The sequence below is a fragment of the Hoplias malabaricus genome, chromosome 10 (genome assembly GCF_029633855.1).
Source record: "Hoplias malabaricus isolate fHopMal1 chromosome 10, fHopMal1.hap1, whole genome shotgun sequence".
NCBI classification, from domain to species: Eukaryota; Metazoa; Chordata; class Actinopteri; order Characiformes; family Erythrinidae; genus Hoplias; species Hoplias malabaricus.
This window is the reverse complement of record NC_089809.1, coordinates 40,085,982-40,102,858: the sequence shown is the minus strand read 5'-3', so window position 1 is coordinate 40,102,858 and position 16,877 is coordinate 40,085,982. Positions and strand designations below refer to the sequence as shown.

At 43.0% G+C, this 16,877-nt stretch overlaps 1 protein-coding gene across 2 annotated transcripts in view; it reads right to left on the bottom strand.

The window, feature by feature from the left end:
* Positions 1-8,905: 8,905 nt before the first annotated feature.
* The window catches only part of ddc (dopa decarboxylase), a 38,607-nt gene continuing 30,635 nt past the window's right edge, over positions 8,906-16,877 (bottom strand). For both annotated transcript variants that reach the window (XM_066683868.1, XM_066683867.1), the window contains exons 11-14: positions 14,993-15,012; positions 14,206-14,304; positions 12,262-12,363; positions 8,906-11,552 (exon numbers count right to left, since the gene is read on the bottom strand). In XM_066683868.1, the coding sequence (XP_066539965.1) occupies positions 11,352-11,552; positions 12,262-12,363; positions 14,206-14,304; positions 14,993-15,012 (422 nt within the window). In that variant the 3' untranslated portion in view covers positions 8,906-11,351. The remainder of the gene's footprint in view (positions 11,553-12,261; positions 12,364-14,205; positions 14,305-14,992; positions 15,013-16,877) is intronic.

Genomic DNA, 16,877 nt, shown 5'->3' with positions numbered 1-16,877 from the left:
GCACTCACCCAGTCATATTAAACCCCATAAACAACAGGGAATGACTAAACTAGCACTAACCCAGTCATATTAAACCCCATAAACAACAGAGAATGACTAAACTAGCACTCACCCAGTCATATTAAACCCCATAAACAACAGAGAATGACTAAACTAGCACTCACCCAGTCATATTAAACCCTATAAACAACAGAGAATGACTAAACTAGCACTCACCCAGTCATATTAAGCCCCATAAACAACAGGGAATGACTAAACTAGTACACACCCAGTCATATTAAACCCCATAAACAACAGAGAATGACTAAACTAGCACTAACCCAGTCATATTAAACACCATAAACAAAAGAGAATGACTAAACTAGCACTCACCCAGTCATATTAAACCCCATAAACAACAGAGAATGACTAAACTAGCACTCACCCAGTCATATTAAACCCCATAAACAACAGAGAATGACTAAACTAGCACACACCCAGTCATATTAAACCCCATAAACAACAGAGAATGACTAAACTAGCACTCACCCAGTCATATTAAGCCCCATAAACAACAGGAAATGACTAAACTAGCACTAACCCAGTCATATTAAACCCCATAAACAACAGAGAATGACTAAACTAGCACTCACCCAGTCATATTAAACCCCATAAACAACAGGGAATGACTAAACTAGCACTCACCCAGTCATATTAAACCCCATAAACAACAGAGAATGACTAAACTAGCACTCACCCAGTCATATTAAGCCCCATAAACAACAGGGAATGACTAAACTAGCACTCACCCAGTCATATTAAACCCCATAAACAACAGGGAATGACTAGACTAGCACTCACCCAGTCATATTAAACCCCATAAACAACAGGGAATGACTAAACTAGCACTCACCCAGTCATATTAAGCCCCATAAACAACAGGGAATGACTAAACTAGCACTCACCCAGTCATATTAAGCCCCATAAACAACAGGGAATGAGTAAACTAGCACTCACCCAGTCATATTAAGCCCCATAAACAACAGGGAATGACTAAACTAGCACTCACCCAGTCATATTAAACCCCATAAACAACAGGGAATGACTAAACTAGCACTCACCCAGTCATATTAAGCCCCATAAACAACAGGGAATGACTAAACTAGCACTCACCCAGTCATATTAAGCCCCATAAACAACAGGGAATGACTAAACTAGCACTCACCCAGTCATATTAAACCCCATAAACAACAGAGAATGACTAAACTAGCACTCACCCAGTCATATTAAACCCCATAAACAACATAGAATGACTAAACTAGCACATACCCAGTCATATTAAACCCTATAAACAACAGAGAATGACTAAACTAGCACTCACCCAGTCATAATAAACCCCATAAACAACAGAGAATGACTAAACTAGCACTCACCCAGTCATATTAAACCCCATAAACAACAGAGAATGACTAAACTATCACTCACCCAGTCATATTAAACCCCATAAACAACAGAGAATGACTAAACTAGCACTCACCCAGTCATATTAAACCTCATAAACAACAGAGAATGACTAAACTAGCATCCAGTTACCTTGATGCTAATATTACACTGAAAATCACATAGAAATGCTAAGCTCATTCTTTTTTTTCTCACTGCCATGAGAAGAAACTGTGTTTTCAGTGCCATTCAGCTGGTCATACGCCACAACTGCACTGCACAAGTCTTTCCCCTGAGCACCAGGGAAACTAGCTAGTCTGCACTTTGGGGATGCCAGCGCAGACGAGCATGGTGAGCCTCTCAACGAGAAAATAGGAGTTGATGACATTCACGATATTGAGTCCTTTTATGAATTTTACACTTCCCAGGGCAAGCGACTTGCGGCTTCGGCTGTCACTCAGGCAAAAACTCAGGTGTGGGAGGAGTTTGGTGAGAACATGGAAAACGACTTTCGGTCGGACGTCATTTGGCGGTGGAAGGAATACTTTAAGGATCTTCTCAATCCCACCAGCATGTCTACCACAGAGGAAGTAGAGTTTAGGGACCCTGGGGGGGAGTTTGCTCAACCAGTCTACAAGTGTTTTGTGGATCTGGAGAAGGCATTCGACTGTGTGGGCTCTTTGCTATGAGCCATCCAGTCCCTGTATAAACAGAGCAGGAGTCTGTTCGTATGGCTGGCAGTAAGTCCAGTCGGAGTTGGACTCCGTCAGGGCTGCCCGTCGTCACCGGTTCTGTTCATAATTTTTATGGACAGAATTTCTCGGCGTAGCCAAGTGGTGGAAGGTGTCTGGTTTGGTGGTCTCAGGATTCCATGTCTGCTTTTTGCGGATGATGTGGTCTTGTTGGCTTCATCGAGCCGGGACCTCTTGCTGGACCATTTTGCAGCCAAGTGTGAAGTAGTAGGGATGAAGATCAGCACCTCCAAGTCTGAGTACATGATACTCAGTCAGAAAAGGGTGGAGTGCTCTCTCCAGGTTGGAAGTGAGATCCTGCCTCAAGTGAAGGAGTTTAAATACCTCGGGGTCTTGATCACAAGTGAGGGAAAGATGGAGCGGGAGATTGACAGGTGGATCGGTGCAGCATCAGCAGTAATGCAGACTGGTCCGCTGAGGTGAAGAGCAGAAAAGCAAAGCTCTCAATTTACCGTTCAATCTATGTCCCAACCCTCACCTATGGTCACGAGCTTTGGGTACAAAGCTGAGATCGCGGGTACAAGCGGCTGAAATTAGTTTTCTCCGCAGGGTGTCTGGACTATCTCTTAGAGAGAGGGTTAGGAGCTCGGACATCCGGGAGAGACCCAGAGTGGAGCCGCTGCTCCTCCACGTTGAGAGGAGCCAGTTGAGGTGGTTCGGGCATCTTGTTTGGATGCCTCCTGGATGCCTTCCTGGTGAGGTGTTCCGGGCATGTCCAACGGGGAGGAGGCCCCAGGGCAGACCAAGAACATGCTGGAGAGACTACATGTCTCGAACGCCTCGGTATACCCCCGGAGGAGCTGGAGGTGGGGACTGGGGAGAGGGAGGTCTGAGCTTTCAGACTGCTTCCCTCACGACCCGGACCCGGATAAGCAGTGGATAATGGATGGACGGATCTAATTCATTTTCATTAATACGAACTGAAATATGAAATATTTCAGCCAAGATACTCTCCAGCACAGAGGAGCTGTGTGTGAGATAAATAATTGTTTGTTAAGTGTGATGCCACTTGTGAAAAAAGGAATAAATTAAACATAAAAAGAAGCAAATGTGTCTTTGGCAGGACAATTTGGGAGCAGAGGACCCGTGGAGAGAGAGCTATGTCTCCAGCAGTTCTTTCCCTGGGAGCCAATTTTAGCCAATGAACTTCACACCATATTGGACTCTTTTGGCCTTTCCCAGCATGTTACAGGCAGGACACATTGTCATGGTCACTCAATGGATATTATTATCTCAAAGAGTCTCAACATATCAGTGACTGTGAAGGACGTCACGTTGTCAGATCAGTACTGTGTGTTCTTTGATGTGTGGGCTTTACCAGTCATCACGGGCAGAAGAGTTTGTGTTAAGAAAAGGATTATAAAGGACTGCACAGCTACATTTTTTATGAGTAAAATGTGCACTACACCATGTGAACAATCCAACTCTGTTGATGATCTGCTGAATAGTTTTAATTCAAAATTGTTAGTGTTATGGATGAGATTGTGCCAGTTAAAGTGAAGGCTTTGTCTTGCAAACAGAAAGCACCATGGAGAAATACTTCTTGAGATCATTCTTCATATTTCCACCTTTATTGTACGTCCTGACACATTCTGGAGTAGAATTTTAATCTGTGCATTCATTCAGTCTATACACCCACACTGGGAGTCTCACTGATGATTGTGAAATATTTTATTACATTTCCACTGGCTGCAATGACTCCAGCAATGACTCTTTTACATCCAGTAAAAGAAGCTGCTCTTTTAGCCTGGGTGAGTGTTTATGCATTTTTTTCATTGTAAATCATAAGTCACCAATGTTTAAATAAGTATAATGAATGTTTTCCTGACAGATAAACGGCTTGTTTGTTTGTTTTACCCGTGGTCACCACTGTAGTCCCATACATTTTACCATGTTCAGAAGGATCTGGGTGTTTCTGAAAGCACACCAACCCTCAGCTGAGATGTAGATGTGTCATGTGAAATTCAACAGCTCTGCTCAGTAGCTTAAGGTTTTATTTGTTTTGGTGTGCAGTCAATAATGCAGAGGTCTAGGGCGATAACCACATAATCTTGTTTCAGGGTTATTTATATACTGATAAAGTATACATAGGTTACAGGTGAATTCACTATGAATTGTAGCTGACATTTAAAGGAATTACTTAATCTCAAATAAAAACTGATATTAAAAATTATTTGTTTTTTATCAAAACTTTAAGTTCTCATTTGGACAGGGTGCACATGGCACTTATTTGACAGGGAGATGTGTAGCTTGTTGCTGAATATAGATTATTTTATAATCCGACGTATAACGCACTAGGTGAAAGTAGAAACCGTTATTTTATGACCTACACTGTGCACTATGTAGGGTGTAGGGAGGCATTTGGGATTTGTCCTCAGTTTTGTTTCCACATGAAAATATCACTAATCACCTCACACTTTCCGGCAAGATGATGATATAACTAATGCCTATCAAAATACATTTTATAAAAGTGTGTTGTTGTGCTTTTTATTTTTTTATATATTTTTAAAAAATTACAATTGTGAATGTTGCATCTTTAACTCTGTTTTGTCTTCCATTTTTCAGGACAACTATCTGCTGATGAAGATGACGACCTTTGGCAGCAGTCCCCTCAGTGAATCCAGCATCAACACAGATGCCACTCCTGTCTCACACTTCTCCATTCAAAATAATAAAGCAGTGAATACCGCATTGAGCAACAACTTTCTGTTCTCTGCGTCTACCACTCACACTTTTTATGAGAATGAGTTTCTTAATGCGCTACTCATTAAAGCTAAACTTATTTGGAATAATCTCTTAGTGTCGTCTGTCCTTTTCACAGAGACACTCAAACTCTCAATGTTTAGAGGTTACATGTGAAACTGACACTGCACTAATCTTTAAGGGCTGAATAATCAAATTATTGCAATATATCATTAAAAATAGAGAATTTTCTTCATGTAAAACACCATGATGTGTCTCAAGAACCACACACGACTGATAATGAGCTCAGAATTTGAACACAGGCTGAAGCAACCATTTAATGAGAAAACAGGCTGAGCTCGTGGTCAGTACAGAGTCGACTCCTCGCCACACGGTCAGGAACACAACCACGGGGCTGAGCCTGCTGGCTTGATTTTGATAAGTGTGGGATAATGAATAAAACATGCTAGAGATATTTCAGGGCATTGTTTTCACTGAAGGTAAGTGGGAAACGTAAAATAGTTCAGGCACAAAGCAATAAAAGTAAAGTATTTCTGAAAACATGATGTTTCTTCATGTTTTGAAACAGTAATTATGCTGACATCCAGTGGCTTGGATGTATCAGAAATTCTCTACTACATCTTTTCTAAACATGGCTACCTCCAGGCTGTGGAGCATAAAGACTTCATCCAATGTGAAACATTTAAAAAAAAATTCTCTAAAAATACTAGGTTTTATTGGTAAAAGTGACTCTTTGCTTGTTTAAACTGATCAAATAAATACAAAAATATCTTAAGCATGATTTCAAAAGACTGGGAAAAGATGAACTACGAATGTGGCTCCAGTTTTAAGCTGTTAATGAGTCTGTGTCTTTTTTCAGGCTTAGAGGCAAAATTAAGACCACTTTCACAATAGCAAACAACAAAAAGCACACTGCACTAATGCCATGTTTACAGACTTTACAGTGAGTATGTGATTCCTGTGTTTTCTGAGGAACTAATATTTTAAAAAGGCAATTCTAGGATCTGAACTGTAGGGGCGCAGAGCACATTAAATACTGTTGTCGGGTGCTATGACCAGGAGAGCTGTGGTGAGTATCATGTTAGAAAATCTGGAATAATTTAGATTTAAATCAGACAAACTGTAATATCTTATGAACTAATTGTTATGTATAAGTAAAAGGTGTGTTCCGTTAATTTAAAAATCTAAATGCAGCAAATCGCTGATAGATAACAGTATTCATAATAATTAGGGCGGGGCAATTTATTGAAAATGAATCGAAATTGACATTTAGAACTTCTAATCGACATAATCTTGTCTATATTGATTATATCAATTTTTAACGGTTGTTTTTTAAAATTATTATTCAGTGTATGTTCATGTGGGCGCAGCAGGTTAGTGTCGCAGTCACCAGCTCCAGGGATCTGGAGGTTGTGGGTTCGATTCCCGCTCCGGGTGACTGTCTGTGAGGAGTGTGGTGTGTTCTCCCTGTGTCTGCGTGGGTTTCCTCCGGGTGACTGTCTGTGAGGAGTGTGGTGTATTCTCCCTGTGTCTGCGTGGGTTTCCTCCGGGTGACTGTCTGTGAGGAGTGTGGTGTGTTCTCCCTGTGTCTGCGTGGGTTTCCTCCGGGTGACTGTCTGTGAGGAGTGTGGTGTGTTCTCTCTGTGTCTGCGTGGGTTTCCTCCGGGTGACTGTCTGTGAGGAGTGTGGTGTGTTCTCCCTGTGTCTGCGTGGGTTTCCTCCGGGTGACTGTCTGTGAGGAGTGTGGTGTGTTCTCCCTGTGTCTGCGTGGGTTTCCTCCGGGTGACTGTCTGTGAGGAGTGTGGTGTATTCTCCCTGTGTCTGCGTGGGTTTCCTCCGGGTGACTGTCTGTGAGGAGTGTGGTGTGTTCTCTCTGTGTCTGCGTGGGTTTCCTCCGGGTGACTGTCTGTGAGGAGTGTGGTGTGTTCTCTCTGTGTCTGCGTGGGTTTCCTCCGGGTGACTGTCTGTGAGGAGTGTGGTGTGTTCTCCCTGTGTCTGCGTGGGTTTCCTCCGGGTGACTGTCTGTGAGGAGTGTGGTGTGCTCTCCCTGTGTCTGCGCGGGTTTCCTCCGGGTGACTGTCTGTGAGGAGTGTGGTGTGCTCTCCCTGTGTCTGCGTGGGTTTCCTCCGGGTGACTGTCTGTGAGGAGTGTGGTGTGTTCTCCCTGTGTCTGCGTGGGTTTCCTCCGGGTGACTGTCTGTGAGGAGTGTGGTGTGCTCTCCCTGTGTCTGCGTGGGTTTCCTCCGGGTGACTGTCTGTGAGGAGTGTGGTGTGTTCTCTCTGTGTCTGCGTGGGTTTCCTCCGGGTGACTGTCTGTGAGGAGTGTGGTGTGTTCTCCCTGTGTCTGCGTGGGTTTCCTGAAAAAAAGCCTTACATTCATCACTAAACACACAGATAACAGTCAGAGGAAAAATATGAAAATGAGTGGACAGTGGTTTAAATGTTAAATTATGAAAAACACAAAGCTTCTCAAAGTATAAATATTTTAAGTGAATTAATTTAATATTATTCCACTTTTATTTTAATTGACCTGCATTTTACTCATCTTTAATTTTATCAGCGTGTTAGTCCCACCCTGGGGTGCAACCTTTGTTACAAAAATTTAAATCTGATTCCGAAGTTTGTTGATAGGATTTTTACTTAATGTGGATTTTTATCACCTCTATTTTCCTCTTGGTACTTGGTAAGCGCACTCATGCCTTGGTGTCCATCTGGCCTTGATGAAGTACCGTGTTCCTTCCACAAGGGGGCAGAATAAGACTTTGCTTAAACCAGGGATCTCCAAACTTCTCCACAGAGATGTCAGTTTCTCAGGAGCCTGCTTGGTTCCACTGGATTAATCAGTAGACCTCAGTCTCCACCGATAAGTTGTGCTTCTACTTTGTAGACATTAAAAATGCTCATGCCTTGGTGGATACGACTAATCACCACTAGGATAAACCCATGTAAACTGGCCGTAACTGTTTTTTCTGTCTCATAAAAATGACAGAATTACTCCCAAATGATCTTCAAATCCAGGCGAAAGACTGTTAAAATTACATTTACCTTTATTTCTAAAAATGACTAAATGTATTCTGTATGTATTTAATCCTTAATAACGTTATTCGAATTATTAGTGACACGAGCTAACCCAGTAAACAAGGAACGTCCCTGAACGTTCAAAATAGGTCTAAAAGTAGTCTGTCCCTCAAGGACATATTTTAAACGTCAATTGACGTCCAAAATCCATCTTAAGTTAGTTATCAAGTGGTGACCAATCGATAACATCAGTGGACGTCCAAAATGCGTTTTATACAAGTAATTTATTTCGGGACCAATTAACGTCGATAGACGTCCAAAATACGTCTAGAAGTGGTCTTTTCAATTTTCAGTTTCAACCTTAGGAGAACGTTGATTAGACGGCAGTCATTACGTTATTTCAACGTTGAATCAACGGCTAAATGTTTACTGGGAAACGTGTACTGAATCTATTTTTATTTTTCAAGCTTCCAACGTTTTAGAAAATGTCCAGTTTATTCACTATTCAACGTCACAGAGGACCTTCCTGGGTGAGGAACACTTTGTAGACGCTCTTTTAATAAATAATTTTAGCACTTTTTAAGGTTAATTAATTCAACCAAATTACAGAAATGTTCCAGTTTCTAGTCTAAAGTTTTCCAAGGAGAATAGAAGCAGTTACTGCACAAACGGGGACAGACTATCTGTTAATACTGCTGCTTTATGGTTGTCCCAGGACTTTGGTCATACATGGTATGTTTCTTAACTGAAGGGAAATGAGGGCAGACCCCTGAGATCATTGCAGAACCTCTGAATACTACAGTACCTTTTTCTATTAGTAGATTAATGTGTTTTTATTCTCTCTTACTTTCACCATAATTATAAGAGATCTTGCCGATGCGTATCCAGTGATTTACAGACTCAGGGCTGCTTCACTGATTGTACCGGGCCTTGCTTGACTCCTACTGAATGTGTGTGTAATGTTTGGGAACATAAATGAACTAGATATGAATCTTCATTTATTTCATAGCAGTGTTTAATTCAGCTCATTGTATGTGAGTACAGATGTTTTGGTCCATCTACGCCATTTTTGGTACAGCTCAAACGTCAGCCACACTGCCCTCCAGCTGTGTTTTAACGGTATAAACAGCGGAAATGAGCGCAGCGTTGGGAAGTTACCAAGGAGACAAGAAGCAGACGGTCGCACAGTGCAGCGTAGGCTTCAGGCCCTGAGGGCTGCAACGTTACGGCTGTCTGTTCTCATCAGGACCTTCATCCCAAACAAGAGCAGACAGCACCTTCCTTTCAGTACATTCAGGTTTGAAACACATCCACAGCCGGCGAACAAGGTACATCTAACAACAACAACATCACGGTGGCACAGTCCACCTGCGAAACACTGAAATACATTTCATTTTCTGCGACACGTTAAAGGGGACATTATAGTTTAAAAAAAAAAAAAAAAACAACACTACATGTTCAAAACATGAATCTGGAATCCACCAACCCACACACTGTGAAACAAGACCCTCCCAAGTTAGTTTTCAGTGCACTGCCTAAGTCAGAAAACACGGGATAAACGAGCCGTTCTGATTCTGCTCTGCTTCTGATGTCAGGTTCAGAGACTTTAGAATAGCCCCGCCACCTCGTCTGAGTCTGTCCAATCACACCGCTCGACCCACGTTTATGCGAGAGCGCAAAAGACGAGGATAAACACAACGAAACACACGAGTACAGAGAAACCTGAGCTCTGAGTGTTCAAAACAACCCTTTTTGGGGAAGTCAGTGTAAATAGATGTAATTCAGAGTCATTTTGGAGCGTTTCTATTGGTCCCTTCATTGTGATTGTGTGTTTTACACAGTGTGAAGGACAGCGGCTCTGTTGAAAAGATAACTGTTAATTCAGGGTTAATTGGATTGTTTTATTGATTTAGGATGTTTAAACATTAGTTATATTCCACTTTGAGTTTTTGGTCAAGTTCATTGCTCTTTAAAGGGGTGTAATTGCATTAATACGCTGTTGTATTATCATTGTATCAGTGAGAAAAAGTCAAATATATTTTATCACTTATTTCTGAAGTAATGTATCAATGACAAAATATGGCAGCCATTGACGACAGGTGGATTTGGGGGCGGAAGATTTACAAAAACGTTTTAACTCCAACCAATGATTTGAACTCAGTATAGAGTTGAATTCCTGACCTAAATCACACAATGCACATTTTGTGAGGAGACTCTAAGACGCTAGAACTGCATGCTGCAAATGTAGGATTGAAGAAAGCAATATCGGAAATGGCACTAAGAGCATGATTTAATTCAGCGTTACGCCTGTGCTCTGGGAACTAACCCAGATTAAATGATCTGGAAGCTGGGGGAGATCGATATAAACCTAGATATCCAGTACATTTTCTGCAAGGTTCTAGTCAACAGTAATACATCCTCGATATTTTCTAAAACACACCTCATTGGTCAACACTGAACACAGAAGCTTTACAGTGGACACACGTTTCGAGAAAGACTTTGACAACATCATAAAAATGTGAGACTGAGACAAACACACACACACACTGTCCACAAACGCAGAGAGAGCAGGGGGAAGTGTAGCAGCAGGACAGGTGTAAGACAGTGTGGTCATTAGCCTTAATCACACACAGCTCATTCTGCTTCTTATGTCATGCTCAGGCTGTGAAACTGAACAGCTTTTGGATAAGAAACGTCAAAATGCTTTTAAATCAACGTACAGTCCAAAAGTCAGAGACCCCCCTATCATTAAGTACAAGTTAATCATTTTTCAGTAGATATGTGAAAGAAGATTAGATATAAGGCAGGGCACAGTCTAGAGTTTAAAAAGACCCCATGTAATAAACTGTGATTAAATTGATCATCTTTGAGATTGAGCAGAGAATCAATCTCCTCTTGTATCACATCTGAACACAGGCACTGATGTCTGTGTCCATCCTTTCACTGTGAGATGGGCCTGAAAGCATGTGTAGATACGAGATGAGTCTAGACCACATCACCGAATGAGTTTGGAAAACCAGAAGCAGTAAAACCAATGAATTTCTAAGACTTTAAAGTGTAGAAAAACAGGCGAAGACTCTAGAAATAACTTGTTTGCTTTACTCCAGCTGCTGGAAAATGAATAACTTGTACATGAAGGTTATATTCACTGGATATAAAGCACATCACAGGTGTTCTCTGACTTCCTTACTGTATATTCTGAACACGGTTCTGACCCAGATGTCATATGGATATGGGCCACTTCTGGCAAAGCTGCAGTGCTGCTGGCCCTAGTCAAAAAAGTGACCTCTGACATGGCTCTCGTGTGGCCACTGGGAGTGCTGGGGTTGGGGAAGGTGTGGGGGTGTGTTGTTACAGACCTGGGACAGCATTAATTTGCTATGAAATGGTTAATCACCCCACATCACATAAGAGAATCTGAGCAGTGTGTGAATAAGCAGAATGGCAGTAAGCACTCAGGTCACTCTAGGGACTCGCGGAGCAGTTCGGTGGCCAGCTGGGAGATGTGTGTCCAGGCCTCGTGGATGTGCCGAGACTCGATGGTCCGGGCACACACAGCGAAACGGAGCACAAATCTGCCGGAGAGCTGACATGGCACTAGGTGAATCTTCCGAGCGCTGTTTATCCTCTTCAGCAGAGCTTCGTTCAGAACGTTAGAGCCCTGAGGGTGAGAAAAAGAGAACACCTCGGTACATTTAAGAAAAGAAAAGATACTCGGAGGCACCTGGGGTTTTTATTAGAAACTCCTGCTTGCTGTTACACACTCGGGTCACTCTGTAGCCCTACGTTTACACACTGTAATCTGTTGCTCTGCCCCACAGAGCAGGTGTGATGTGGTGGTGGATCATTCTCAGCGCTGCAGTGACACTGACGTGGTGGTGGTGTGTTAGTGTGTGTTGTGCTGGTGTAGAGTGGATCAGACACAGCAGTGCTGCTGGAGTTTTTAAACCCTGTGTCCACTCTCTGTCCACTCTGTGAGACACTCCTCCCTCGTTGGTCTACCTTGTAGATGTAAAGTCAGAGACAGTAGCTCATCTGTCGCTGCACAGTGTGTGTCGCTTGTCCTCTAGTCCTTCATCAGTGACACAGGACGCTGTCGGCTGGATGTTTTTGGTCGGTGGACTGTTCTCAGTCCAGACATTAAGAGGTTTAAAAACTCCAGCAGCACTGCTGTGTCTGATCCACTCTACACCACTCTTCACTGCAGCTTTGCGAAAGATCCACTACAAATATTATATTAAGACTCCAGAACTCTATACACTTGTGGAAATGGAAGGGGATATGTCCTCTTTTAGTTCATTCAGGTGCTGAATTGTCACAAACTTCAATAGCAATCAGCTGCAGTTTGGGAGCTTCTGTATATCACTCACCTTCAGTCTGAAGCAAACCAACCCCAGCACCACCTCTGCCGCGATCTGAAAATGATCATCCGCTCGCACCAAAGACTCAAACTCCTTTGCCATGCGAACATGCTGAAACACGGACATCATCATCATCATCATCATCATCCTTATTATCAACAGTATGTTCATCATCACCCTCATGTCTGGACATTTCTAAGGCCTCTAAAAGGCTCAGACCTTTTCCCTCTCTCTCAGCCACAGTTTGGACGGTGGAGAGACTCTGAACATTGAATATCAATGAAATGAGATGATGTTGATCTATTCCTGCGTCATAGGTTGGTAACACTGACTTATTTTTGCTGTTACAGTAACATTATTTAAGGTGGAACTGACTCTAAATGCAGGAGAGCGCTAACTACATGAAAGTAAACACAGAGTGAATTCGCTACAAAACTAAAAACTTGAGTTACAGATGAGTTTATGTGGGAATTTAACAGTGAATAAGTACTTCGGCAACATACAAACAGCAGTCCCTTCTTACTCAAACACACCATTCCACTTTAAAAGATGCGGAGCTACTGAATGAACACAAACGGGATGAAGCAGTTGTTCAAAACGGTCAATGTTCCCTTATAAGGTGATGATGTGTTTAAAGGTTAGGGTTAAGCTTGTGGTATTAATGGGGTAAGGTAAGTCTCCATGAACTGAAGGTGAATCAATAATGTCCTCACAGCTCATAGAAATAAATGTCTGTAAATACCAGATCTTCTCCAGCAGGGGGCAGTTTTGCCCCGATCCCCTTTTCTCAGAACCCCACAGCTCTTAAACCTGAGTGACGCAGGTTCTCATCACTCCTTTTAAAATCTTTTTCCACAGAGCTTTACCTCCGAGCCAGTGATATCAGGTCAATATGATTAGAAACAGAAGTGGTTCAACCATTTCCTCATTCTCAGCCAGCAGATCATTAGCAGAACTGTAGCGCAGCTAACGATTACATGACTCAGTCAAACTGGACAACTGAACGGACAACGCTGGCCACCAGCAGACCTGAGAAACACCAGTGTGTGGTCATTCAGTCGGCGGAAACTCTAGAGAAGGGCTGCCAAATGTTTTAGTCCTGAGAGGATTTAAGTGTAGGATTAAAGCATGGAAATACAACCGGCTAAAATTTAGGGAACTTAACTGTTTAATCCTCATTCTGAGACCACTTCTGTGTGTCCAGTTTGAGGAATATATTTACTTTAAATTATATTCTGATCATCTGATTCACTCTCTGGGCTCGTTGGATGATCCTTACTCTCCCCCATCTCTCTGCTCACAGTGCTAGCTAATAAGAGTGTGACAGCTGATGTGACAGATGTGGGTAGTTTGCATTCTCCTCAAGTTGCTCAGTTTTGCGTCCACAGTTTGAAAAGAAGAGGTGGACTGGATTCACAATATCTGAAGAAACAGGATCAGACTGATGGGGTGACAAATAATAAATGGGAAGAAATTTCAGCAAAAACTGGGCTTGAATAAAGTCAATGAGTTCATCAAACAGCTTTAATTAGTGTGTGTATACATTTGTAAGTAATTGCACCTCAGTTAACAAAACTATGAGGGCAGCCGTGGCCTAATGATTAGAAAAGAGGGCTTAGGACTGAGAGGTCATTGCCTCGATTCCCAAAACCGGCAGGAAAGATAGGGGCGGTGTGAGCGAAGGAACTGCACTGTCCTCCTCCCTCAGTCCACGGCTGAGGGGCCCTTGAGCAAGGCACCGAACCAGCAACAGCTGTGTGTGTGTGTATTTTCTAAATGTAATATATGTACCATCATCATTTCCACTCAGTGAGGAACTGGGCTCAGAGCTTGAGGCGCTGATCAGTGACTGGTGTGTATTTCAGGCTCAGGTCTGATTTGATTGGGGTGTGTGTGTGTGTGAGAGAGAGAGAGAGAGAGAGAGAGAGATTGACAGCAGTAGAGGCTCTTTACCTTGCGGATGTGCTCCTGCAGGCCTCGGAGGCCGTACAGGCGGAAAACAAACCACATCTTCAGAGAGCGGAACCTCCGTCCGAGAGGAATCTGCCAGTGCTGCACACAGACATTACACATGATACATCATATCACACACATACACACACATTTACTAAATATATACAATTATCAACCGTTACATTATGACCACCTCCTTGTTTCTACACTCACTGTCCACTCTCTCACCTCCACTGTCCACAGGAGCACACTGAAGTAGAGTAAACTCTGAACACTGTGTCAGGCCCCCCACAGAGCAGGTGTGATGTGGTGGTGGATCATTCTCAGCGCTGCAGTGACACTGACGTGGTGGTGGTGTGTTAGTGTGTGTTGTGCTGGTGTAGAGTGGATCAGACACACCAGTGCTGCTGGAGTTTTTAAACCCTATGTCCACTCTCTGTCCACTCTGTGAGACACTCCTCCCTCGTTGGTCCACCTTGTAGATGTAGAGTCAGAGACAGTAGCTGTGTGTCGGTCGTCCTCTAGTCCTTCATCAGTGACACAAGATGCTGTCGGCTGGATGTTTTTGGTCGGTGGACTGTTCTCAGTCCAGACACTGGGGGGTTTAAAAACTCCAGGAGGTGGTCATAAGGTTATGGTTGTTCTGTGTGTGTGTGTGTGTGTCCCACAACAAAACACAAGGCCCTAAAATGTGTGTGTAAACAGATTTTGGACCTCAAAATGTGAGTAAAACTTGTTACACACAGCTGCAGAAACCCAGGAATCATATTAAACACAGTGCACTCACTCTGTAGTCGGTCACCAGGCCTGCAAACAGAAAGAAAATTTTAATTTAATTATTTCAAACCACGAGAACCAACACAGCACCTGTGTTTGTTTTCCTTGATGTTTCCACCATGATCTAAAGCACTGTACGTTCATTACTCGTCCAGTAGAGATCCAAAATCATTTCTCACTCTGGTGTTGTAGTTGTACTGTGTGTGATTGGTGGAGACATTCATTTATTGTCTGTAAGCACTCATGCAGTTCAAGGTTGCAGTGGGTCCAGAATCACTGGGCGTAGAGTGGGAACACACCCTGGAGGGGCGCCAGTCCTTCACAGGGCGACACACTCACACATTCATTCACTTGGACCCCTAACCTCCAGGTCCCTGGAGCTGTGAGATTGTGACACCACGGTGCTGCCAGCAGAAATTCAGTATTATTTTGAATACGTTTCTTAATTCCTCTCTTTTTTAATTATTTGTTTATTTATTTTGGGGAAATAGCTTTTTCTAAAAAAAGCCCAACTCTGGAATGATCTTCCAGAAAATGTTTGGGACTCAGCCACAGTCACAATCTTTAAATCGAGGCTAAAAACTCATTGGTTTAGTTTATCTTTTGGTAGTTAATGCTCCTCCATGGGGTCCATGGACACAGGGAATTAAAGTAAACTGAGGCGCTGGTGTCGTCCACCGCTTCACGTGATCACTCAGGTTTGTTGACAGTGGAGCGGAGGGATGCCAGTGTTTCAGGAAGCTCCCGCGTCTGTGTGTCCTTCTGGTTCCTCTCTTTTTAGTTAAACCTGTCATAGTCAGATCTCCTGGAGTCATTAGACACACTCTGTAAATGTTCACATTCTCTGCTCTACATTCACCCAAACAGATCACAACTAACTCCACCCCTCTACCTTTTTCTGAGTAAACGACCCCCCACCTGTCACAGGACACTGATGGATGACTGTGGAGCTCCTCCTCCACGCCTCAGACCAGCTGCCCACGCTCCAGCCACCACCAAGTGCCTTGGAGCTGCCCCTACACTGAAGTTCTCACAGACTCCTAACTGTTATCACCAGTGGATTGACCAGAGGAGGATAGGTCACCCTTGGTTCCTCCCAAGGTTTCTTCCTCAGCTCTGAGTGAGTGTTTCCTTCCCACTGTCGCCCTTGGCCTCATTCACCTGGGGATTTTTACATCTTTACATTCTTCATATTATTTACATTTCATATCAAAACTCTGTCTTACTGGAATTCTGTGAAGCTGCTTTGTGACATCATCAGTTGTAAAAAGCGCTATACAAATAAATTTGATTTGAAATTTGATTTATATGTTTATTTATTTTTCCTCATCGTTGCTCTTCTTTACATTAATTTTATGTCCAGTTTTCTCAGAAAAATCATGAGAGAAATGAATAATACTTGGCATTTTTTGACTAAAACCACAAATGAAAGCGGAGCCTGGCTTTTCTTAAAAAAAATAAATAAATAAATAAAAAACATAGGAGACACCACATCCCGGACACAATGACTTCAGAACAAATGCAGCATCTGTCTGTACAACTCTCTCCCTCTGAGAGAAGAGCCCTAGGCGGTGTTTTGCTAACCTGTAATTTCACTGGCTGTCTGTTGTTTGAGGTGAGAGAAGGGAGCGACTGGCCATTGTGAGCAATGGATAGGGCTGTAAAGTGTTTGCGTGCGTGTGTGTGTGTGTGTGTGGTGGTCCTTTTGTTTTGCTGTCAGCACAATAAGTGGCCGGCTGCAGCTGCACAGCTGAAACTGGACGAGCTGCTGTCGCCCCCTCCCCCTGAGTTACAAATGGCAGATGAGCAACAGACAGCAGAGAGCATGATGGGTAATTAGAGTCTGCAGCTCTGTCGAGGATGAGGAGGAGGAATAATGGCAGAGAGAAAGAGCG